The sequence below is a fragment of the Scyliorhinus torazame genome, chromosome 7, assembly GCF_047496885.1.
Source record: "Scyliorhinus torazame isolate Kashiwa2021f chromosome 7, sScyTor2.1, whole genome shotgun sequence".
NCBI lineage: Eukaryota > Metazoa > Chordata > Chondrichthyes > Carcharhiniformes > Scyliorhinidae > Scyliorhinus > Scyliorhinus torazame.
The window spans coordinates 3,507,219-3,534,889 of record NC_092713.1 but is presented as its reverse complement, the minus strand read 5'-3'; the positions used below and the strand labels follow the sequence as shown (position 1 = coordinate 3,534,889).

At 56.5% G+C, this 27,671-nt stretch overlaps 1 protein-coding gene across 3 annotated transcripts in view; it reads right to left on the bottom strand.

Annotated features, from left to right (window-relative positions):
* Nucleotides 1-27,671, bottom strand: part of LOC140426007 (guanine nucleotide exchange factor VAV3) — a 705,672-nt gene that overhangs the window by 207,465 nt on the left and 470,536 nt on the right. For all 3 annotated transcript variants that reach the window (XM_072510280.1, XM_072510278.1, XM_072510279.1), the window contains exon 17: nt 25,667-25,764. In XM_072510280.1, coding sequence (XP_072366381.1) covers nt 25,667-25,764 — 98 coding nt within the window. The remainder of the gene's footprint in view (nt 1-25,666; nt 25,765-27,671) is intronic.

Here is a 27,671-nt window from a genome sequence, read left to right as displayed (position 1 = left end):
CGATCACGCCGATTCTCTGCGCGTACTCCGCGATCACGGCGATTCTCTGCGCGTACTCCGCGATCACGCCGATTCTCTGCGCGTACTCCGCGATCACGCCGATTCTCTGCACGTATTCCGCGATCACGCCGATTCTCTGCGCGTACTCCGCGATCACTCCGATTCTCTGCGCATACTCCGCGATCACGCCGATTCTCTGCGCGTACTCCGCGATCACGCCGATTCTCTGCGCATACTCTCCACAATCACGCCGATTCTCTGCGCATACTCTCCACAATCACGCCGATTCTCTGCGCATACTCTCCTCGATCACGCCGATTCTCTGCGCATACTCTCCACAATCACGCCGATTCTCTGCACATACTCTCCGCGATCACCCCGATTCTCTGCACGTATTCCGTGATCACGCCGATTCTCTGCGCGTACTCCGCGATCACTCCGATTCTCTGCGCGTACTCCGCGATCACGCCGATTCTCAGCGCGTACTCCGCGATCACGCCGATTCTCTGCACATACTCTCCACAATCACGCCGATTCTCTGCGCATACTCTCCGCGATCACCCCGATTCTCTGCACGTACTCCGTTATCACCCCGATTCTCTGCACGTATTCCGTGATCACCCCGATTCTCTGCGCGTACTCCGCGATCACGCCGATTCTCTGCGCATACTCTCCACAATCACGCCGATTCTCTGCGCGTACTCCGCGATCACTCCGATTCTCTGCGCGTACTCCGCGATCACGCCGATTCTCTGCGCGTACTCCGCGATCACGCCGATTCTCTGCGCATACTCTCCACAATCACGCCGATTCTCTGTGCGTACTCCGCGATTACTCCGATTCTCTGCGCGTACTCCGCGATCACACCGATTCTCTGTGCGTACTCCGCGATCACACCGATTCTCTGCGCATACTCTCCACAATCACGCCGATTCTCTGCGCATACTCTCCGCGATCACTCCGATTCTCTGCGCGTACTCCGCGATCACTCCGATTCTCTGCGCGTACTCCTCGATCACACCGATTCTCTGCGCATATTCCGTGATCACGCCGATTCTCTGCGCGTACTCCGCGATCACGCCGATTCTCTGCGCATACTCTCCACAATCAAGCCGATTCTCTGCGCATACTCTCCACAATCACGCCGATTCTCTGCGCATACTCTCCGCGATCACGCCGATTCTCTGCGCATACTCTCCACAATCACGCCGATTCTCTGCGCGTACTCAGTGATCACCCGGATTCTCTGCGCGTACTCCGCGATCACTCCGATTCTCTGCGCGTACTCCTCGATCACGCCGATTCTCTGCGCATACTCTCCGCGATCATTCCGATTCTCTGCGCGTACTCCGCAATCACGCAGATTCTCTGCGCATACTCTCCGCGATCACGCCGATTCTCTGCACGTACTCCGCGATCACGGCGATTCTCTGCACGTACTCCGCGATCACGCCGATTCTCTGCGCGTACTCCGCGATCACGCCGATTCTCCGCGCATACTCTCCGCGATCACTCCGATTCTCTGCGCGTACTCCGCGATCACGCCGATTCTCTGCGCGTATTCCGAGATCACGCCGATTCTCTGCGCATACTCCTCGATCACTCCGATTCTCTGCGCGTACTCCGCGATCACGCCGATTCTCTGCGCGTACTCCGCGATCACTCCGATTCTCTGTGCATACTCTCCACAATCACGCCGATTCTCTGCGCGTACTCCGCGATCACGCCGATTCTCTGCGCGTACTCCGCGATCACGCCGATTCTCTGCGCATACTCTCCGCGATCACGCCGATTCTCTGCGCATACTCTCCACAATCACGCCGATTCTCTGCGCATACTCTCCGCGATCACGCCGATTCTCTGCGCGTACTCCGCGATCACGCCGATTCTCTGCGCGTACTCTCCATGATCACCCGGATTCTCTGCGCGTACTCCTCGATCACTCCGATTCTCTGTGCGTACTCCGCGATCACGCCGATTCTCTGCGCGTACTCTCCATGATCACCCGGATTCTCTGCGCGTACTCCTCGATCACTCCGATTCTCTGTGCGTACTCCGCGATCACGCCGATTCTCTGCGCATACTCTCCGCGATCACGCCGATTCTCTGCGCATACTCCGCGATCACTCCGATTCTCTGTGCGTACTCCGCGATCACGCCGATTCTCTGCGCGTACTCCGCGATCACTCCGATTCTCTGTGCGTACTCCGCGATCACGCCGATTCTCTGCGCATACTCTCCGCGATCACGCCGATTCTCTGCGCGTACTCTCCATGATCACCCGGATTCTCTGCGCGTACTCTCCATGATCACCCGGATTCTCTGCACGTACTCCGCGATCACGCCGATTCTCTGCGCATACTCTCCGCGATCACGCCGATTCTCTGCGCGTACTCCGCGATCACTCCGATTCTCTGTGCGTACTCCGCGATCACGCCGATTCTCTGCGCGTACTCCGCGATCACGCCGATTCTCTGCGCGTACTCCGCGATCACGCCGATTCTCTGCGCATACTCTCCACGATCACTCCGATTCTCTGCGCGTACTCCGCGATCACGCCGATTCTCTGCGCGTACTCTCCATGATCACCCGGATTCTCTGCGCGTACTCCTCGATCACGCCGATTCTCTGCGAGTACTCAGTGATCACTCCGATTCTCTGCGCGTACTCCTCGATCACGCCGATTCTCTGCGCGTACTCCGCGATCACTTTGATTCTCTGCGCGTACTCCGCGATCACGCCGATTCTCTGCGCATACTCTCCGCGATCACCCCGATTCTCTGCGCGGACTCCGCGATCACGCCGATTCTCGGCGCATACTCTCCACGATCACCCCGATTCTCTGCGCGTACTCCGCGATCACGCCGATTCTCTGCGCATACTCTCCATGATCACTCCGATTCTCTGCGCGTACTCTCCACAATCACGCCGATTCTCTGCGCGTACTCTCCGCGATCACTCCGATTCTCTGCGCGTACTCCACAATCACGCCGATTCTCTGCGCATACTCTCCGCGATCACTCCGATTCTCTGCGCGTACTCTCCGCGATCACCCCGATTCTCTGCGCGTACTCCGTGATCACGGCGATTCTCTGCGCGTACTCCTCGATCACTCCGATTCTCTGCGCGTACTCCGTGATCACGCCGAACCTCTGTGCGTACTCCGCGATCACGCCGATTCTCTGCGCGTACTCCGTTATCACCTCGATTCTCTGCGCGTACTCCGTGATCACGCCGATTCTCTGCGCGTACTCCGTGATCACGCCGAACCTCTGCGCGTACTCCGCGATCACGCCGATTCTCTACGCATACTCTCCGCGATCACGCCGATTCTCTGCGCGTACTCCGTGATCACGCCAAATCTCTGCGCGTACTCCGTGATCACACCGATTCTCTGCACGTACTCCATGATCACGCCGATTCTCTGCGCATACTCTCCGCGATCACGCCGATTCTCTGCGCGTACTCCGTGATCACGCTGATTCTCTGCGCGTACTCCGTGATCACGCCGATTCTCTGCACGTACTCCGCGATCACTCCGATTCTCTGCGCGTGCTCCGCGATCACGCCGATTCTCTGCACGTACTCCGCGATCACTCCGATTCACTGCGCGTACTCCACGATCACCCCGATTCTCTGCACGTACTCCGCGATCACGCCGAATCTCTGCGCGTACTCCGTGATCACGCCAATTCTTTGCGCGTACTCCGCGATCACTCCGATTCTCTGCACGTACTCCGCGATCACTCCGATTCTCTGCGCGTACTCCATGATCATGCCGATTCTCTGCGCGTACTCCGTGATCACACCGAACCTCTGCGCGTACTCCGTGATCACGCCGATTCTCTGCGCGTACTCCATGATCTCACCGATTCTCTGCGCGTACTCTGTGATCACGCCGAATCTCTGCGCGTACTCCGCGATCACTCCAATTCTCTGCGCGTACTCCGCGATCACGCCGAATCTCTGCGCGTACTCCGTGATCACGCCGATTCTCTGCGCGTACTCCGCGATCACCCCGATTCTCTGCGCGTACACCGTGATCACGCCGCTTCTCTGCGCGTACTCCGTGATCACGCCGAACCTCTGCGCGTACTCCATGATCACGCCGATTCTCTGCGCGTACTCCGTGATCACGCCGATTCTCTGCGCGTACTCCGTGATCACGCCGAACCTCTGCGCGTACTCCGCGATCACGCCGATTCTCTGCGCGTACTCCGCGATCACGCTAATTCTCTGCGCATACACCATGATCACGCCGATTCTCTGCGCATACTCCGCGATCACGCCGAACCTCTGCGCGTACGCCGCGATCACGCTGATTCTCTGCGCGTACTCCGCGATCACGCCGATTCTCTGCGCGTACTCCGCAATCACGCAGATTCTCTGCGCATACTCTCCGCGATCACGCCGATTCTCTGCGCGTACTCCGCGATCACGGCGATTCTCTGCGCGTACTCCGCGATCACGCCGATTCTCTGTGCGTACTCCGCGATCACGCCGATTCTCTGCGCGTACTCCATGATCACGCCGATTCTCTGCGCGTATTCCGTGATCACGCCGATTCTCTGCGCATACACCATGATCACGCCGATTCTCTGCGCATACTCCGCGATCACGCCGAACCTCTGCGCGTACGCCGCGATCACGCTGATTCTCTGCGCGTACTCCGCGATCACGGCGATTCTCTGCGCGTACTCCGCGATAACGCCGATTCTCTGCGCGTACTCCATGATCACGCCGATTCTCTGCGCGTATTCCATGATCACGCCGATTCTCTGCGCATACTCCGCGATCACGCCGATTCTCTGCGCATACTCTCCACAATCACGCCGATTCTCTGCGCATACTCCGCGATCACTCCGATTCTCTGCGCGTACTCCACGATCACGCCGATTCTCTGCGCATACTCTCCACAATCACGCCGATTCTCTGCGCATACTCCGCGATCACTCCGATTCTCTGCACGTACTCCGCGATCACGCCGATTCTCTGCGCATACTCTCCGCGATCACGCCGATTCTCTGCGCATACTCTCCGCGATCACTCCGATTCTCTGCGCATACTCTCGGCGATCACGCCGATTCTCTGCGCGTACTCCGCGATCACGCCGATTCTCTGCGCGTACTCCGCGATCACGCCGATTCTCTGCGCGTACTCCTCGATCACGCCGATTTTCTGCGCATACTCTCCATGATCACGCCGATTCTCTGCGCGTACTCCGCGATCACGCCGATTCTCTGCGCATACTCTCCACAATCATGCCGATTCTCTGCGCATACTCTCCACAATCATGCCGATTCTCTGCGCATACTCTCCGCGATCACGCCGATTCTCTGCGCGTACTCCGCGATCACGCCGATTCTCTGCGCGTACTCCGCGATCACGCCGATTCTCTGCGCATACTCTCCACAATCATGCCGATTCTCTGCGCGTACTCTCCACAATCATGCCGATTCTCTGCGCATACTCTCCGCGATCACTCCGATTCTCTGCGCGTACTCCTCGATCACGCCGATTCTCTGCGCGTACTCCACGATCACGCCGATTCTCTGCGCATACTCTCCACAATCATGCCGATTCTCTGCGCATACTCTCTGCGATCACTCCGATTCTCTGCGCGTACTCCTCGATCACGCCGATTCTCTGCGCGTACTCCGCGATCACTCCGATTCTCTGCGCGTACTCAGTGATCACTCCGATTCTCTGCGCATACTCTCCACAATCATGCCGATTCTCTGCGCATACTCTCCGCGATCACGCCGATTCTCTGCGCGTACTCCGCGATCACGCCGATTCTCTGCGCGTACTCCGCGATCACCCCGATTCTCTGCGCATACTCTCCGCGATCACGTCGATTCTCTGCACATACTCTCCATGATCACTCCGATTCTCTGCGCGTACTCCGCGATCACGCCGATTCTCTGCGCATACTCTCCACAATCATGCCGATTCTCTGCGCATACTCTCCACAATCACGCCGATTCTCTGCGCATACTCTCCACAATCATGCCGATTCTCTGCGCATACTCTCCTCGATCACGCCGATTCTCTGCGCATACTCCGCGATCACGCCGATTCTCTGCGCATACTCCGCGATCACGCCGATTCTCTGCGCGTACTCCACAATCACGCCGATTCTCTGCGCGTTCTCCTCGATCACGCCGATTCTCTGCGCGTACTCTGCGATCACGCCGATTCTCTGCGCATACTCCGCGATCACGCCGATTCTCTGTGCGTACTCCGCGATCACACCGATTCTCTGCGCGTACTCCGCGATCACTCCGATTCTCTGCGCGTACTCCGCGATCACTCCGATTCTCTGCGCGTACTCCGCGATCACTCCAATTCTCTGCGCGTACTCCGCGATCACTCCGATTCTCTGCGCGTACTCTCCGCGATCACACCGATTCTCTGCACGTACTCTCCGCGATCACTCCGATTCTCTGCGCATACTCCGCGATCACGCCGATTCTCTGTGCGTACTCCGCGATCACTCCGATTCTCTGCGCGTACTCCGCGATCACTCCGATTCTCTGCGCGTACTCTCCGCGATCACACCGATTCTCTGCACGTACTCTCCGCGATCACTCCGATTCTCTGCGCATACTCCGCGATCACGCCGATTCTCTGCGCGTACTCCGCAATCACGCAGATTCTCTGCGCATACTCTCCGCGATCACGCCGATTCTCTGCGCGTACTCCGCGATCACGGCGATTCTCTGCGCGTACTCCGCGATCACGCCGATTCTCTGTGCGTACTCCGCGATCACGCCGATTCTCTGCGCGTACTCCATGATCACGCCGATTCTCTGCGCGTATTCCGTGATCACGCCGATTCTCTGCGCATACACCATGATCACGCCGATTCTCTGCGCATACTCCGCGATCACGCCGAACCTCTGCGCGTACGCCGCGATCACGCTGATTCTCTGCGCGTACTCCGCGATCACGGCGATTCTCTGCGCGTACTCCGCGATAACGCCGATTCTCTGCGCGTACTCCATGATCACGCCGATTCTCTGCGCGTATTCCATGATCACGCCGATTCTCTGCGCATACTCCGCGATCACGCCGATTCTCTGCGCATACTCTCCACAATCACGCCGATTCTCTGCGCATACTCCGCGATCACTCCGATTCTCTGCGCGTACTCCACGATCACGCCGATTCTCTGCGCATACTCTCCACAATCACGCCGATTCTCTGCGCATACTCCGCGATCACTCCGATTCTCTGCACGTACTCCGCGATCACGCCGATTCTCTGCGCATACTCTCCGCGATCACGCCGATTCTCTGCGCATACTCTCCGCGATCACTCCGATTCTCTGCGCATACTCTCGGCGATCACGCCGATTCTCTGCGCGTACTCCGCGATCACGCCGATTCTCTGCGCGTACTCCGCGATCACGCCGATTCTCTGCGCGTACTCCTCGATCACGCCGATTTTCTGCGCATACTCTCCATGATCACGCCGATTCTCTGCGCGTACTCCGCGATCACGCCGATTCTCTGCGCATACTCTCCACAATCATGCCGATTCTCTGCGCATACTCTCCACAATCATGCCGATTCTCTGCGCATACTCTCCGCGATCACGCCGATTCTCTGCGCGTACTCCGCGATCACGCCGATTCTCTGCGCGTACTCCGCGATCACGCCGATTCTCTGCGCATACTCTCCACAATCATGCCGATTCTCTGCGCGTACTCTCCACAATCATGCCGATTCTCTGCGCATACTCTCCGCGATCACTCCGATTCTCTGCGCGTACTCCTCGATCACGCCGATTCTCTGCGCGTACTCCACGATCACGCCGATTCTCTGCGCATACTCTCCACAATCATGCCGATTCTCTGCGCATACTCTCCGCGATCACTCCGATTCTCTGCGCGTACTCCTCGATCACGCCGATTCTCTGCGCGTACTCCGCGATCACTCCGATTCTCTGCGCGTACTCAGTGATCACTCCGATTCTCTGCGCATACTCTCCACAATCATGCCGATTCTCTGCGCATACTCTCCGCGATCACGCCGATTCTCTGCGCGTACTCCGCGATCACGCCGATTCTCTGCGCGTACTCCGCGATCACCCCGATTCTCTGCGCATACTCTCCGCGATCACGTCGATTCTCTGCACATACTCTCCATGATCACTCCGATTCTCTGCGCGTACTCCGCGATCACGCCGATTCTCTGCGCATACTCTCCACAATCATGCCGATTATCTGCGCATACTCTCCACAATCACGCCGATTCTCTGCGCATACTCTCCACAATCATGCCGATTCTCTGCGCATACTCTCCTCGATCACGCCGATTCTCTGCGCATACTCCGCGATCACGCCGATTCTCTGCGCATACTCCGCGATCACGCCGATTCTCTGCGCGTACTCCACAATCACGCCGATTCTCTGCGCGTTCTCCTCGATCACGCCGATTCTCTGCGCGTACTCTGCGATCACGCCGATTCTCTGCGCATACTCCGCGATCACGCCGATTCTCTGTGCGTACTCCGCGATCACACCGATTCTCTGCGCGTACTCCGCGATCACTCCGATTCTCTGCGCGTACTCCGCGATCACTCCGATTCTCTGCGCGTACTCCGCGATCACTCCAATTCTCTGCGCGTACTCCGCGATCACTCCGATTCTCTGCGCGTACTCTCCGCGATCACACCGATTCTCTGCACGTACTCTCCGCGATCACTCCGATTCTCTGCGCATACTCCGCGATCACGCCGATTCTCTGTGCGTACTCCGCGATCACTCCGATTCTCTGCGCGTACTCCGCGATCACTCCGATTCTCTGCGCGTACTCTCCGCGATCACACCGATTCTCTGCACGTACTCTCCGCGATCACTCCGATTCTCTGCGCATACTCCGCGATCACGCCGATTCTCTGTGCGTACTCCGCGATCACACCGATTCTCTGCGCGTACTCCGCGATCACTCCGATTCTCTGCGCGTACTCCGCGATCACTCCGATTCTCTGCGCGTACTCCGCGATCACTCCGATTCTCTGCGCGTACTCCGCGATCACTCCGATTCTCTGCGCGTACTCTCCGCGATCACACCGATTCTCTGCACGTACTCTCCGCGATCACGCCGATTCTCTGCACATACTCTCCGCGATCACTCCGATTCTCTGCGCGTACTCCGCGATCACTCCGATTCTCTGCGCGTACTCTCCGCGATCACTCCGATTCTCTGCGCATACTCCGCGATCACTCCGATTCTCTGCGCATACTCTCCGCGATCACTCCGATTCTCTGCGCATACTCTCGGCGATCACGCCGATTCTCTGCGCGTACTCCGCGATCACGCCGATTCTCTGCGCGTACTCCGCGATCACGCCGATTCTCTGCGCGTACTCCTCGATCACGCCGATTTTCTGCGCATACTCTCCATGATCACGCCGATTCTCTGCGCGTACTCCGCGATCACGCCGATTCTCTGCGCATACTCTCCACAATCATGCCGATTCTCTGCGCATACTCTCCACAATCATGCCGATTCTCTGCGCATACTCTCCGCGATCACGCCGATTCTCTGCGCGTACTCCGCGATCACGCCGATTCTCTGCGCGTACTCCGCGATCACGCCGATTCTCTGCGCATACTCTCCACAATCATGCCGATTCTCTGCGCGTACTCTCCACAATCATGCCGATTCTCTGCGCATACTCTCCGCGATCACTCCGATTCTCTGCGCGTACTCCTCGATCACGCCGATTCTCTGCGCGTACTCCACGATCACGCCGATTCTCTGCGCATACTCTCCACAATCATGCCGATTCTCTGCGCATACTCTCCGCGATCACTCCGATTCTCTGCGCGTACTCCTCGATCACGCCGATTCTCTGCGCGTACTCCGCGATCACTCCGATTCTCTGCGCGTACTCAGTGATCACTCCGATTCTCTGCGCATACTCTCCACAATCATGCCGATTCTCTGCGCATACTCTCCGCGATCACGCCGATTCTCTGCGCGTACTCCGCGATCACGCCGATTCTCTGCGCGTACTCCGTGATCACGCCGATTCTCTGCGCGTACTCCGTGATCACGCCGAACCTCTGCGCGTACTCCGCGATCACGCCGATTCTCTGCGCGTACTCCGCGATCACGCTAATTCTCTGCGCATACACCATGATCACGCCGATTCTCTGCGCATACTCCGCGATCACGCCGAACCTCTGCGCGTACGCCGCGATCACGCTGATTCTCTGCGCGTACTCCGCGATCACGCCGATTCTCTGCGCGTACTCCGCAATCACGCAGATTCTCTGCGCATACTCTCCGCGATCACGCCGATTCTCTGCGCGTACTCCGCGATCACGGCGATTCTCTGCGCGTACTCCGCGATCACGCCGATTCTCTGTGCGTACTCCGCGATCACGCCGATTCTCTGCGCGTACTCCATGATCACGCCGATTCTCTGCGCGTATTCCGTGATCACGCCGATTCTCTGCGCATACACCATGATCACGCCGATTCTCTGCGCATACTCCGCGATCACGCCGAACCTCTGCGCGTACGCCGCGATCACGCTGATTCTCTGCGCGTACTCCGCGATCACGGCGATTCTCTGCGCGTACTCCGCGATAACGCCGATTCTCTGCGCGTACTCCATGATCACGCCGATTCTCTGCGCGTATTCCATGATCACGCCGATTCTCTGCGCATACTCCGCGATCACGCCGATTCTCTGCGCATACTCTCCACAATCACGCCGATTCTCTGCGCATACTCCGCGATCACTCCGATTCTCTGCGCGTACTCCACGATCACGCCGATTCTCTGCGCATACTCTCCACAATCACGCCGATTCTCTGCGCATACTCCGCGATCACTCCGATTCTCTGCACGTACTCCGCGATCACGCCGATTCTCTGCGCATACTCTCCGCGATCACGCCGATTCTCTGCGCATACTCTCCGCGATCACTCCGATTCTCTGCGCATACTCTCGGCGATCACGCCGATTCTCTGCGCGTACTCCGCGATCACGCCGATTCTCTGCGCGTACTCCGCGATCACGCCGATTCTCTGCGCGTACTCCTCGATCACGCCGATTTTCTGCGCATACTCTCCATGATCACGCCGATTCTCTGCGCGTACTCCGCGATCACGCCGATTCTCTGCGCATACTCTCCACAATCATGCCGATTCTCTGCGCATACTCTCCACAATCATGCCGATTCTCTGCGCATACTCTCCGCGATCACGCCGATTCTCTGCGCGTACTCCGCGATCACGCCGATTCTCTGCGCGTACTCCGCGATCACGCCGATTCTCTGCGCATACTCTCCACAATCATGCCGATTCTCTGCGCGTACTCTCCACAATCATGCCGATTCTCTGCGCATACTCTCCGCGATCACTCCGATTCTCTGCGCGTACTCCTCGATCACGCCGATTCTCTGCGCGTACTCCACGATCACGCCGATTCTCTGCGCATACTCTCCACAATCATGCCGATTCTCTGCGCATACTCTCTGCGATCACTCCGATTCTCTGCGCGTACTCCTCGATCACGCCGATTCTCTGCGCGTACTCCGCGATCACTCCGATTCTCTGCGCGTACTCAGTGATCACTCCGATTCTCTGCGCATACTCTCCACAATCATGCCGATTCTCTGCGCATACTCTCCGCGATCACGCCGATTCTCTGCGCGTACTCCGCGATCACGCCGATTCTCTGCGCGTACTCCGCGATCACCCCGATTCTCTGCGCATACTCTCCGCGATCACGTCGATTCTCTGCACATACTCTCCATGATCACTCCGATTCTCTGCGCGTACTCCGCGATCACGCCGATTCTCTGCGCATACTCTCCACAATCATGCCGATTCTCTGCGCATACTCTCCACAATCACGCCGATTCTCTGCGCATACTCTCCACAATCATGCCGATTCTCTGCGCATACTCTCCTCGATCACGCCGATTCTCTGCGCATACTCCGCGATCACGCCGATTCTCTGCGCATACTCCGCGATCACGCCGATTCTCTGCGCGTACTCCACAATCACGCCGATTCTCTGCGCGTTCTCCTCGATCACGCCGATTCTCTGCGCGTACTCTGCGATCACGCCGATTCTCTGCGCATACTCCGCGATCACGCCGATTCTCTGTGCGTACTCCGCGATCACACCGATTCTCTGCGCGTACTCCGCGATCACTCCGATTCTCTGCGCGTACTCCGCGATCACTCCGATTCTCTGCGCGTACTCCGCGATCACTCCAATTCTCTGCGCGTACTCCGCGATCACTCCGATTCTCTGCGCGTACTCTCCGCGATCACACCGATTCTCTGCACGTACTCTCCGCGATCACTCCGATTCTCTGCGCATACTCCGCGATCACGCCGATTCTCTGTGCGTACTCCGCGATCACTCCGATTCTCTGCGCGTACTCCGCGATCACTCCGATTCTCTGCGCGTACTCTCCGCGATCACACCGATTCTCTGCACGTACTCTCCGCGATCACTCCGATTCTCTGCGCATACTCCGCGATCACGCCGATTCTCTGCGCGTACTCCGCAATCACGCAGATTCTCTGCGCATACTCTCCGCGATCACGCCGATTCTCTGCGCGTACTCCGCGATCACGGCGATTCTCTGCGCGTACTCCGCGATCACGCCGATTCTCTGTGCGTACTCCGCGATCACGCCGATTCTCTGCGCGTACTCCATGATCACGCCGATTCTCTGCGCGTATTCCGTGATCACGCCGATTCTCTGCGCATACACCATGATCACGCCGATTCTCTGCGCATACTCCGCGATCACGCCGAACCTCTGCGCGTACGCCGCGATCACGCTGATTCTCTGCGCGTACTCCGCGATCACGGCGATTCTCTGCGCGTACTCCGCGATAACGCCGATTCTCTGCGCGTACTCCATGATCACGCCGATTCTCTGCGCGTATTCCATGATCACGCCGATTCTCTGCGCATACTCCGCGATCACGCCGATTCTCTGCGCATACTCTCCACAATCACGCCGATTCTCTGCGCATACTCCGCGATCACTCCGATTCTCTGCGCGTACTCCACGATCACGCCGATTCTCTGCGCATACTCTCCACAATCACGCCGATTCTCTGCGCATACTCCGCGATCACTCCGATTCTCTGCACGTACTCCGCGATCACGCCGATTCTCTGCGCATACTCTCCGCGATCACGCCGATTCTCTGCGCATACTCTCCGCGATCACTCCGATTCTCTGCGCATACTCTCGGCGATCACGCCGATTCTCTGCGCGTACTCCGCGATCACGCCGATTCTCTGCGCGTACTCTGCGATCACGCCGATTCTCTGCGCGTACTCCTCGATCACGCCGATTTTCTGCGCATACTCTCCATGATCACGCCGATTCTCTGCGCGTACTCCGCGATCACGCCGATTCTCTGCGCATACTCTCCACAATCATGCCGATTCTCTGCGCATACTCTCCACAATCATGCCGATTCTCTGCGCATACTCTCCGCGATCACGCCGATTCTCTGCGCGTACTCCGCGATCACGCCGATTCTCTGCGCGTACTCCGCGATCACGCCGATTCTCTGCGCATACTCTCCACAATCATGCCGATTCTCTGCGCGTACTCTCCACAATCATGCCGATTCTCTGCGCATACTCTCCGCGATCACTCCGATTCTCTGCGCGTACTCCTCGATCACGCCGATTCTCTGCGCGTACTCCACGATCACGCCGATTCTCTGCGCATACTCTCCACAATCATGCCGATTCTCTGCGCATACTCTCCGCGATCACTCCGATTCTCTGCGCGTACTCCTCGATCACGCCGATTCTCTGCGCGTACTCCGCGATCACTCCGATTCTCTGCGCGTACTCAGTGATCACTCCGATTCTCTGCGCATACTCTCCACAATCATGCCGATTCTCTGCGCATACTCTCCGCGATCACGCCGATTCTCTGCGCGTACTCCGCGATCACGCCGATTCTCTGCGCGTACTCCGCGATCACCCCGATTCTCTGCGCATACTCTCCGCGATCACGTCGATTCTCTGCACATACTCTCCATGATCACTCCGATTCTCTGCGCGTACTCCGCGATCACGCCGATTCTCTGCGCATACTCTCCACAATCATGCCGATTCTCTGCGCATACTCTCCACAATCACGCCGATTCTCTGCGCATACTCTCCACAATCATGCCGATTCTCTGCGCATACTCTCCTCGATCACGCCGATTCTCTGCGCATACTCCGCGATCACGCCGATTCTCTGCGCATACTCCGCGATCACGCCGATTCTCTGCGCGTACTCCACAATCACGCCGATTCTCTGCGCGTTCTCCTCGATCACGCCGATTCTCTGCGCGTACTCTGCGATCACGCCGATTCTCTGCGCATACTCCGCGATCACGCCGATTCTCTGTGCGTACTCCGCGATCACACCGATTCTCTGCGCGTACTCCGCGATCACTCCGATTCTCTGCGCGTACTCCGCGATCACTCCGATTCTCTGCGCGTACTCCGCGATCACTCCAATTCTCTGCGCGTACTCCGCGATCACTCCGATTCTCTGCGCGTACTCTCCGCGATCACACCGATTCTCTGCACGTACTCTCCGCGATCACTCCGATTCTCTGCGCATACTCCGCGATCACGCCGATTCTCTGTGCGTACTCCGCGATCACTCCGATTCTCTGCGCGTACTCCGCGATCACTCCGATTCTCTGCGCGTACTCTCCGCGATCACACCGATTCTCTGCACGTACTCTCCGCGATCACTCCGATTCTCTGCGCATACTCCGCGATCACGCCGATTCTCTGTGCGTACTCCGCGATCACACCGATTCTCTGCGCGTACTCCGCGATCACTCCGATTCTCTGCGCGTACTCCGCGATCACTCCGATTCTCTGCGCGTACTCCGCGATCACTCCGATTCTCTGCGCGTACTCCGCGATCACTCCGATTCTCTGCGCGTACTCTCCGCGATCACACCGATTCTCTGCACGTACTCTCCGCGATCACGCCGATTCTCTGCACATACTCTCCGCGATCACTCCGATTCTCTGCGCGTACTCCGCGATCACTCCGATTCTCTGCGCGTACTCTCCGCGATCACTCCGATTCTCTGCGCATACTCCGCGATCACTCCGATTCTCTGCGCATACTCTCCGCGATCACTCCGATTCTCTGCGCATACTCTCGGCGATCACGCCGATTCTCTGCGCGTACTCCGCGATCACGCCGATTCTCTGCGCGTACTCCGCGATCACGCCGATTCTCTGCGCGTACTCCTCGATCACGCCGATTTTCTGCGCATACTCTCCATGATCACGCCGATTCTCTGCGCGTACTCCGCGATCACGCCGATTCTCTGCGCATACTCTCCACAATCATGCCGATTCTCTGCGCATACTCTCCACAATCATGCCGATTCTCTGCGCATACTCTCCGCGATCACGCCGATTCTCTGCGCGTACTCCGCGATCACGCCGATTCTCTGCGCGTACTCCGCGATCACGCCGATTCTCTGCGCATACTCTCCACAATCATGCCGATTCTCTGCGCGTACTCTCCACAATCATGCCGATTCTCTGCGCATACTCTCCGCGATCACTCCGATTCTCTGCGCGTACTCCTCGATCACGCCGATTCTCTGCGCGTACTCCACGATCACGCCGATTCTCTGCGCATACTCTCCACAATCATGCCGATTCTCTGCGCATACTCTCCGCGATCACTCCGATTCTCTGCGCGTACTCCTCGATCACGCCGATTCTCTGCGCGTACTCCGCGATCACTCCGATTCTCTGCGCGTACTCAGTGATCACTCCGATTCTCTGCGCATACTCTCCACAATCATGCCGATTCTCTGCGCATACTCTCCGCGATCACGCCGATTCTCTGCGCGTACTCCGCGATCACGCCGATTCTCTGCGCGTACTCCGCGATCACCCCGATTCTCTGCGCATACTCTCCGCGATCACGTCGATTCTCTGCACATACTCTCCATGATCACTCCGATTCTCTGCGCGTACTCCGCGATCACGCCGATTCTCTGCGCATACTCTCCACAATCATGCCGATTCTCTGCGCATACTCTCCACAATCACGCCGATTCTCTGCGCATACTCTCCACAATCATGCCGATTCTCTGCGCATACTCTCCTCGATCACGCCGATTCTCTGCGCATACTCCGCGATCACGCCGATTCTCTGCGCATACTCCGCGATCACGCCGATTCTCTGCGCGTACTCCACAATCACGCCGATTCTCTGCGCGTTCTCCTCGATCACGCCGATTCTCTGCGCGTACTCTGCGATCACGCCGATTCTCTGCGCATACTCCGCGATCACGCCGATTCTCTGTGCGTACTCCGCGATCACACCGATTCTCTGCGCGTACTCCGCGATCACTCCGATTCTCTGCGCGTACTCCGCGATCACTCCGATTCTCTGCGCGTACTCCGCGATCACTCCGATTCTCTGCGCGTACTCCGCGATCACTCCGATTCTCTGCGCGTACTCTCCGCGATCACACCGATTCTCTGCACGTACTCTCCGCGATCACTCCGATTCTCTGCGCATACTCCGCGATCACGCCGATTCTCTGTGCGTACTCCGCGATCACTCCGATTCTCTGCGCGTACTCCGCGATCACTCCGATTCTCTGCGCGTACTCTCCGCGATCACACCGATTCTCTGCACGTACTCTCCGCGATCACTCCGATTCTCTGCGCATACTCCGCGATCACGCCGATTCTCTGTGCGTACTCCGCGATCACACCGATTCTCTGCGCGTACTCCGCGATCACTCCGATTCTCTGCGCGTACTCCGCGATCACTCCGATTCTCTGCGCGTACTCCGCGATCACTCCGATTCTCTGCGCGTACTCCGCGATCACTCCGATTCTCTGCGCGTACTCTCCGCGATCACACCGATTCTCTGCACGTACTCTCCGCGATCACGCCGATTCTCTGCACATACTCTCCGCGATCACTCCGATTCTCTGCGCGTACTCCGCGATCACTCCGATTCTCTGCGCGTACTCTCCGCGATCACTCCGATTCTCTGCGCATACTCCGCGATCACTCCGATTCTCTGCGCGTACTCTCCGCGATCACTCCGATTCTCTGCGCGTACTCCGCGATCACTCCGATTCTCTGCGCGTACTCTCCGCGATCACGCCGATTCTCTGCACATACTCTCCGCGATCACGCCGATTCTCTGCACATACTCTCCGCGATCACGCCGATTCTCTGCGCGTACTCCGCGATCACTCCGATTCTCTGGACGTACTCTCCGCGATCACGCCGATTCTCTGCGCGTACTATCCGCGATCACGCGATTCTCTGCGCGTACTCTCCGCGATCACGCGATTCTCTGCGCGTACTCCGTGATCACGCCGATTCTCTGCACGTGCTCCGCGATCACTCCGATTCTCTGCGCGTACTCCGCGATCACTCCGATTCTCTGGGCGTACTCCGCGATCACTCCGATTCTCTGCGCGTGCTCCGCGATCACTCCGATTGTCTGCGCGTACTCTCCGCGATCACTCCGATTCTCTGCACGTGCTCCGCGATCACTCCAATTCTCTGCGCGTACTCTCCGCGATCACTCCGATTCTCTGCGCGTACTCCGCGATCACTCCGATTCTCTGCGCGTACTCCGCGATCACTCCGATTCTCTGGGCGTACTCTCCGCGATCACGCCGATTCTCTGCGCGTACTCTCCGCGATCACTCCGATTCTCTGCGCGTACTCCGCGATCACTCCGATTCTCTGCGTGTACTCCGCGATCACTCCGATTCTCTGCACATACTCTCCGCGATCACGCCGATTCTCTGCACATACTCTCCGCGATCACTCCGATTCTCTGCGCGTACTCCGCGATCACTCCGATTCTCTGCGCGTGCTCTGCGATCACGCCGATTCTCTGCGCGTGCTCCGCGATCACTCCGATTCTCTGCGCGTACTCTCCGCGATCACTCCGATTCTCTGCGCGTACTCCGCGATCACTCCGATTCTCTGCGCATACTCCGCGATCACTCCGATTCTCTGCGCGTACTCCGCGATCACTCCGATTCTCTGCGCATACTCCGCGATCACTCCGATTCTCTGCGCGTACTCTCCGCGATCACTCCGATTCTCTGCGCGTGCTCTGCGATCACGCCGATTCTCTGCGCATGCTCCGTGATCACGCCGATTCTCTGCGCATACTCTCCATGATCACTCCGATTCTCTGCGCATACTCTCCATGATCACACCGATTCTCTGCACATACTCTCCATGATCACACCGATTCTCTGCGCGTACTCCGTGATCACACCGATTCTCTGCACATACTCTCCATGATCACTCCGATTCTCTGCGCATACTCTCCATGATCACTCCGATTCTCTGCACATACTCTCCATGATCACACCGATTCTCTGCGCATACTCTCCGCGATCACACCGATTCTCTGCACATACTCTCCGCGATCACGCCGATTCTCTGCGCGTACTCCGTGATCACGCCGATTCTCTGCACATACTCTCCATGATCACACCGATTCTCTGCGCGTACTCTCCATGATCACACCGATTCTCTGCGCGTACTCCGTGATCACGCCGATTCTCTGCACATACTCTCCATGATCACACCGATTCTCTGCGCGTACTCTCCATGATCACACCGATTCTCTGCGCGTACTCCGTGATCACTCCGATTCTCTGCACATACTCTCCATGATCACACCGATTCTCTGCGCGTACTCTCCATGATCACACCGATTCTCTGCGCGTACTCCGTGATCACGCCGATTCTCTGCACATACTCTCCATGATCACACCGATTCTCTGCGCGTACTCCGTGATCACTCCGATTCTCTGCACATACTCTCCATGATCACGCCGATTCTCTGCGCATACTCTCCGCGATCACTCCGATTCTCTGCACATACTCTCCATGATCACACCGATTCTCTGCGCGTACTCCGTGATCACACCGATTCTCTGCACATACTCTCCATGATCACTCCGATTCTCTGCGCATACTCTCCATGATCACTCCGATTCTCTGCACATACTCTCCATGATCACACCGATTCTCTGCGCATACTCTCCGCGATCACACCGATTCTCTGCACATACTCTCCGCGATCACGCCGATTCTCTGCGCATACTCTCCATGATCACTCCGATTCTCTGCACATACTCTCCATGATCACGCCGATTCTCTGCGCATACTCTCCATGATCACTCCGATTCTCTGCACATACTCTCCATGATCACGCCGATTCTCTGCACATACTCTCCGCGATCACGCCGATTCTCTGCACATACTCTCCATGATCACACCGATTCTCTGCACATACTCTCCGCGATCACGCCGATTCTCTGCGCATACTCTCCATGATCACACCGATTCTCTGCACATACTCTCCGCGATCACGCCGATTCTCTGCACATACTCTCCATGATCACTCCGATTCTCTGCACATACTCTCCGCGATCACGCCGATTCTCTGCGCATACTCTCCATGATCACGCCGATTCTCTGTGCATACTCTCCATGATCACGCCGATTCTCTGCGCATACTCTCCATGATCACACCGATTCTCTGCGCGTACTCTCCATGATCACTCCGATTCTCTGCACATACTCTCCATGATCATACCGATTCTCTGCACATACTCTCCATGATCACGCCGATTCTCTGCACATACTCTCCATGATCACTCCGATTCTCTGCACATACTCTCCATGATCACGCCGATTCTCTGTGCATACTCTCCATGATCACGCCGATTCTCTGCGCATACTCTCCATGATCACACCGATTCTCTGCGCGTACTCTCCATGATCACTCCGATTCTCTGCACATACTCTCCATGATCACGCCGATTCTCTGCACACTCTCCATGATCACGCCGATTCTCTGCACGTACTCCATGATCACTCCGATTCTCTGCGCATACTCTCCGCGATCACGCCGATTCTCTGCGCGTACTCCGCGATCACTCCGATTCTCTGCGCATACTCTCCGCGATCACTCCGATTCTCTGCGCGTACTCTCCATGATCACGCCGATTCTCTGCACATACTCTCCATGATCACGCCGATTCTCTGTGCATACTCTCCATGATCACGCCGATTCTCTGCACATACTCTCCATGATCACGCCGATTCTCTGTGCATACTCTCCATGATCACGCCGATTCTCTGCGCATACTCTCCATGATCACACCGATTCTCTGCGCGTACTCTCCATGATCACGCCGATTCTCTGCACATACTCTCCATGATCACGCCGATTCTCTGTGCATACTCTCCATGATCACGCCGATTCTCTGCACATACTCTCCATGATCACGCCGATTCTCTGTGCATACTCTCCATGATCACGCCGATTCTCTGCGCATACTCTCCATGATCACGCCGATTCTCTGCGCGTACTCTCCATGATCACTCCGATTCTCTGCACATACTCTCCATGATCACGCCGATTCTCTGCACATACTCTCCATGATCACTCCGATTCTCTGCGCATACTCTCCGCGATCACGCCGATTCTCTGCACGTACTCCATGATCACTCCGATTCTCTGCGCATACTCTCCGCGATCACGCCGATTCTCTGCGCGTACTCCGCGATCACTCCGATTCTCTGCGCATACTCTCCGCGATCACTCCGATTCTCTGCGCGTACTCTCCATGATCACACCGATTCTCTGCGCATACTCTCCGCGATCACTCCGATTCTCTGCACATACTCTCCATGATCACACCGATTCTCTGCACATACTCTCCGCGATCACGTCGATTCTCTGCACATACTCTCCATGATCACACCGATTCTCTGCGCGTACTCCGTGATCACTCCGATTCTCTGCGCATACTCCGCGATCACTCCGATTCTCTGCGCGTACTCCGCGATCACTCCGATTCTCTGCGCATACTCCGCGATCACTCCGATTCTCTGCGCGTACTCCACGATCACTCCGATTCTCTGCGCGTACTCCGCGATCACTCCGATTCTCTGCGCGTACTCCGCGATCACGCCGATTCTCTGCGCATACTCTCCGCGATCACTCCGATTCTCTGCGCGTACTCTCCATGATCACGCCGATTCTCTGCACATACTCTCCGCGATCACTCCGATTCTCTGCGCATACTCTCCATGATCACGCCGATTCTCTGCACATACTCTCCGCGATCACGCCGATTCTCTGCGCGTACTCCATGATCACGCCGATTCTCTGCGCATACTCTCCGCGATCACTCCGATTTTCTGCGCGTACTCTCCATGATCACTCCGATTCTCTGCGCATACTCTCCATGATCACTCCGATTCTCTGCGCATACTCTCCATGATCACTCCGATTCTCTGCGCGTACTCCGCGATCACTCCGATTCTCTGCGCGTACTCCGCGATCACGCCGATTCTCTGCGCGTACTCCGCGATCACTCCGATTCTCTGCACGTACTCCGTGATCACTCCGATTCTCTGCGCGTACTCCGCGATCACGCCGATTCTCTGCGCGTACTCCGCGATCACTCCGATTCTCTGCGCGTACTCCGCGATCACTCCGATTCTCTGCGCGTACTCCGCGATCACGCCGATTCTCTGCGCGTACTCCGCGATCACTCCGATTCTCTGCGCGTACTCCGCGATCACGCCGATTCTCTGCGCGTACTCCGCGATCACTCCGATTCTCTGCACGTACTCCGCGATCACTCCGATTCTCTGCGCATACTCTCCACAATCACGCCGATTCTCTGCACGTACTCCTCGATCACTCCGATTCTCTGCGCATACTCTCCACAATCACGCCGATTCTCTGCGCGTACTCCGCGATCACTCCGATTCTCTGCGCGTACTCCGCGATCACTCCGATTCTCTGCGCGTACTCCGCGATCACTCCGATTCTCTGCGCATACTCTCCGCGATCACTCCGATTCTCTGCACGTACTCCGTGATCACTCCGATTCTCTGCGCGTACTCCGCGATCACTCCGATTCTCTGCGCATACTCTCCGCGATCACGCCGATTCTCTGCACGTACTCCGCGATCACGCCGATTCTCTGCGCATACTCTCCATGATCACTCCGATTCTCTGCGCGTACTCCGCGATCACTCCGATTCTCCGCGCATACTCTCCGCGATCACGCCGATTCTCTGCACGTACTCCGCGATCACGCCGATTCTCTGCGCATACTCTCCATGATCACTCCGATTCTCTGCGCGTACTCCGCGATCACTCCGATTCTCTGCGCGTACTCCGCGATCACTCCGATTCTCTGCGCATACTCTCCACAATCACGCCGATTCTCTGCGCGTACTCCGCGATCACTCCGATTCTCTGCGCGTACTCCGCGATCACTCCGATTCTCTGCGCGTACTCCATGATCACTCCGATTCTCTGCGCGTACTCCATGATCACGCCGATTCTCTGCGCATACTCTCCATGATCACGCCGATTCCCTGCGCGTACTCCGCGATCACTCCGATTCTCTGCGCGTACTCCGTGATCACTCCGATTCTCTGCGCGTACTCCATGATCACTCCGATTCTCTGCGCGTACTCCGCGATCACTCCGATTCTCTGCGCATACTCTCCATGATCACTCCGATTCTCTGCGCATACTCTCCATGATCACTCCGATTCTCTGCACGTACTCCGCGATCACGCCGATTCTCTGCGCATACTCTCCATGATCACCCCGATTCTCTGTGCGTACTCCGCGATCACTCCGATTCTCTGCACGTACTCTCCATGATCACGCCGATTCTCTGCGCGTACTCTCCGCGATCACTCCGATTCTCTGCGCGTACTCCGCGATCACTCCGATTCTCTGCGCGTACTCCGCGATCACTCCGATTCTCTGCGCGTACTCCGCGATCACTCCGATTCTCTGCGCGTACTCCGCGATGACGCCGATTCTCTGCGCGTACTCCTCGATCACGCCGATTCTCTGCGCATACTCTCCGCGATCACGCCGATTCTCTGCGCATACTCTCCATGATCACGCCGATTCTCTGCGCGTACTCCGCGATCACTCCGATTCTCTGCGCGTACTCCGCGATCACTCCGATTCTCTGCGCATACTCTCCGCGATCACTCCGATTCTCTGCGCGTACTCCGCGATCACTCCGATTCTCTGCGCATACTCTCCGCGATCACGCCGATTCTCTGCGCGTACTCCGCGATCACGCCGATTCTCTGCGCGTACTCCGCGATCACGCCGATTCTCTGCACGTACTCCGTGATCACGCCGATTCTCTGCACGTACTCCGCGATCACTCCGATTCTCTGCGCGTACTCCGCGATCACTCCGATTCTCTGCGCATACTCTCCGCGATCACTCCGATTCTCTGCGCGTACTCTCCGCGATCACTACGATTCTCTGCGCGTACTCCACGATCACTCCGATTCTCTGCGCGTACTCCGCGATCACTCCGATTCTCTGCGCATACTCTCCGCGATCACTCCGATTCTCTGCACATACTCTCCGCGATCACTCCGATTCTCTGCACGTACTCCATGATCACTCCGATTCTCTGCGCATACTCTCCGCGATCACGCCGATTCTCTGCACGTACTCCATGATCACTCCGATTCTCTGCGCATACTCTCCGCGATCACTCCGATTCTCTGCGCATACTCTCCGCGATCACTCCGATTCTCTGCGCGTACTCTCCATGATCACTCCGATTCTCTGCGCATACTCTCCGCGATCACACCGATTCTCTGCGCATACTCTCCATGATCACTCCGATTCTCTGCGCGTACTCTCCATGATCACTCCGATTCTCTGCGCATACTCTCCATGATCACTCCGATTCTCTGCGCATACTCTCCGCGATCACTCCGATTCACTGCGCATACTCTCCATGATCACTCCGATTCTCTGCGCATACTCTCCGCGATCACACCGATTATCTGCGCATACTCTCCATGATCACTCCGATTCTCTGCACATACTCTCCATGATCACTCCGATTCTCTGCTCATACTCTCCGCGATCACACCGATTCTCTGCGCGTACTCCGCGATCACACCGATTCTCTGCGCGTACTCCGCGATCACTCCGATTCTCTGCGCATACTCTCCGCGATCACACCGATTCTCTGCGCGTACTCCGCGATCACTCCGATTCTCTGCGCGTACTCCGCGATCACACCGATTCTCTGCGCGTACTCTGTGATCACACCGATTCTCTGCGCGTACTCCGCGATCACTCCGATTCTCTGCGCGTACTCCGCGATCACTCCGATTCTCTGCGCGTACTCCGCGATCACTCCGATTCTCTGCGCGTACTCCGTGATCACGCCGATTCTCTGCGCGTACTCCGCGATCACGCCGATTCTCTGCACGTACTCCGCGATCACGCCGATTCTCTGCGCGTACTCCGCGATCACTCCGATTCTCTGCGCGTACTCCGCGATCACTCCGATTCTCTGCGCATACTCTCCATGATCACGCCGATTCTCTGCGCGTACTCCGCGATCACACCGATTCTCTGTGCATACTCTCCACAATCACGTCGATTCTCTGCACATACTCTCCATGATCACGCCGATTCTCTGCGCGTACTCCGCGATCATGCCGATTCTCTGTGCATACTCTCCACAATCACTCCGATTCTCTGCGCGTACTCCTCGATCACGCCGATTCTCTGCGCGTACTCCGCGATCACGCCGATTCTCTGCGCGTACTCCACGATCACGTTGATTCTCTGCGCATACTCTCCGCGATCACTCCGATTCTCTGCGCGTACTCCGCGATCACGCCGATTCTCTGCGCGTACTCCGCGATCACGTTGATTCTCTGCGCATACTCTCCGCGATCACGCCGATTCTCTGCGCGTACTCCGCGATCACGCCGATTCTCTGCGCGTACTCCGCGATCACGTTGATTCTCTGCGCATACTCTCCGCGATCACTCCGATTCTCTGCGCGTACTCCGCGATCACTCCGATTCTCTGCGCGTACTCCGCGATCACACCGATTCTCTGCGCGTACTCCGCGATCACGCCGATTCTCTGCGCATACTCTCCACAATCACGCCGATTCTCTGCGCATACTCTCCGCGATCACGCCGATTCTCTGCGCATACTCTCCGCGATCACGCGATTCTCTGCGCGTACTCCTCGATTACACCGATTCTCTGCGCATACTCTCCGCGATCACGCGATTCTCTGCGCGTACTCCTCGATTACACCGATTCTCTGCGCGTACTCCGCGATCACTCCGATTCTCTGCGCGTACTCCGCGATCACGCCGATTCTCTGCGCATACTCTCCACAATCACGCCGATTCTCTGCGCATACTCTCCGCGATCACGCCGATTCTCTGCGCATACTCTCCGCGATCACGCGATTCTCTGCGCGTACTCCTCGATTACACCGATTCTCTGCGCATACTCCGTGATCATGCCGATTCTCTGCGCGTACTCAGTGATCACGCCGATTCTCTGCGCATACTCTCCGCGATCACGCCGATTCTCTGCGCGTACTCAGTGATCACTCCGATTCTCTGCGCGTACTCCGCGATCACGCCGATTCTCTGCGCGGTGCTCCGGAGAATCCAGCCCATGATATTTGAACATTTTATTTGTTAATATATTTGAAGATTTGGATTTTGCAACAACATTTCTGTGAATTTTCGAAGGGAGTATCCTTTCTGGTATTTTACCTGCTGTTGAATTGCCACAGGAGCTGAGTCGCCCGAGACATTCCTTGTGTGCTCCAGCCCCACACCTCGGGCACATGTATCCTTGGTAGAATATACCCCTGAGGGGAGAATGCAATCGACCATTACAGCTCAGCATGGCATCTTTACAACAACTTACATTTACGTAACATCTTATAAAACATTCCAAGGTGCTTCACAGTATTACCAAATCCAACAGATTGCAGGAGATATTCGGACGGCTGCCGTCCAGATTAGTTACATTGGGAGGTTTGAAGTGGTTTCATGATGAAAGGGGGAAAGGTCAAGGTAAAGCGGTTTCAGGAGGGAACTCCAGAATTTTGGGCCGAGGGGAGAGATGGTGATGTGGGGCTAATATCATTGGGCCAGTAACCCCGAGACCCAAAGCAACGCTCTGGGGGCATGGATTCAAATCCCACCACTGCTGGAATTTCAATTAAATTCAATAACCAAAATCTAGAATAGTGTCAGTAACAATGACCATGAAACCATCCATCGATTCCCTACAGTGCAGAAGGAGGCCATTTGGCCCATCAAGTCTGAACCGACCCACTGAAAAAGCTCACTCCCCCATCCGATCCCCCTAACCTCAGCTAACCTACATATCCTTGAACACTAACCAATTTAGCATGGTCAATCCAACTAATTTTGTCTATTTGTTCAGGGGACAAATGCTGGGTCAGAATTTATTGCCCATCCCTGAGGGCAGCTCAGAGTCAACCACGTGGCTGTGGATCCTCGAATGAAGAGCTTGTTGTATGAGGAACGGTTGAGGACTCTGGGTCTGTACTCGTTGGAGTTTAGAGGGATGAGGGGGGATCTTATTGAAACTTACAGGATACTGCGAGGCCTGGATAGAGTGGACGTGGAGAGGATGTTTCCACTTGTAGGAAAAACTAGAACCAGAAGACACCATCTCAGACTAAAGGAACGATCCTTTACAACTGAGATGTGGAGGAATTTCTTCAGCCAGAGGGTGGTGAATCTGTGGAACTATTTGCCGCAGAATGCTATGGAGGCCAAATCACTGAGTGTCTTTAAGACAGAGATAGGTTCTTGATCAATAAGGAGATCAGGGGTTATGGGGAGAAGGCAGGAGAATGGAGATGAGAAAATATCAGCCATGATTGAATGGTGGAGCAGACTCGATGGGCCGAGTGGCCTAATTCTGCTCCTATGTCTTTTGGTCTTATGGAGTCACATGTCGGCCAGACCAGGTAAGGACGGCAGATTTTCCGACAATCGACAATGGTTTCATGGTCATCATTAGACTTTTAATTCCAGAGTTTTATTGAATTCAAATTTCACCATCGGCCGTGGTGGGATTCGAATCCAGGACCCCAGAGCATTGCCCTGGGTCTCTGGATTGCTAGTCCAGTGACAATAACACGATGCCACCGCCTCCCCTTCAAAATGTGCACTTCTTTGGACTGTGAGAGGACACTGGAGCACCCGGAGGAAACCCACGCACACACGGGGAGGATGTGCAGACTCCGCACGGACAGTGACCCAAACCGGGAATCGAACCTGGGACCCTGGCGTGTGAGGCAGCAGTGCTAACCACTGTGCCTTCAAGTCGATTTGCATAATAACCCATCCGGTTCACTAATGTCCTTTAGGGAAGGAAATCTGCCGTCCTTACCTGGTCTGGCCTACACGTGACTCCAGACCCACAGCAATGTGGCTGACTCTAGAATACCCTCTGAAATGGCTGAGTGAGACACTCAGTTCAAGGGCAATTAGGGATGGGCAATAAGTGCCGGTCCACTGCTGCCCACATCATAGCAAAAATTAAATGAAGGGCTGTTAAAGGAACAGCTTCCAATGAGGGGGAGCGGGTTGGTGTTTAAAATTCAGGGTGATTATGAGGCTGGAACTAAAAGGATTTTTAACAAATGGCTTCATGTGATGTGAGGCAGGATGGGGACGGGATCACAGAGGGATTTGAAATCAAGGATGAAAATATTAAAACAACCGAGGCATTGCT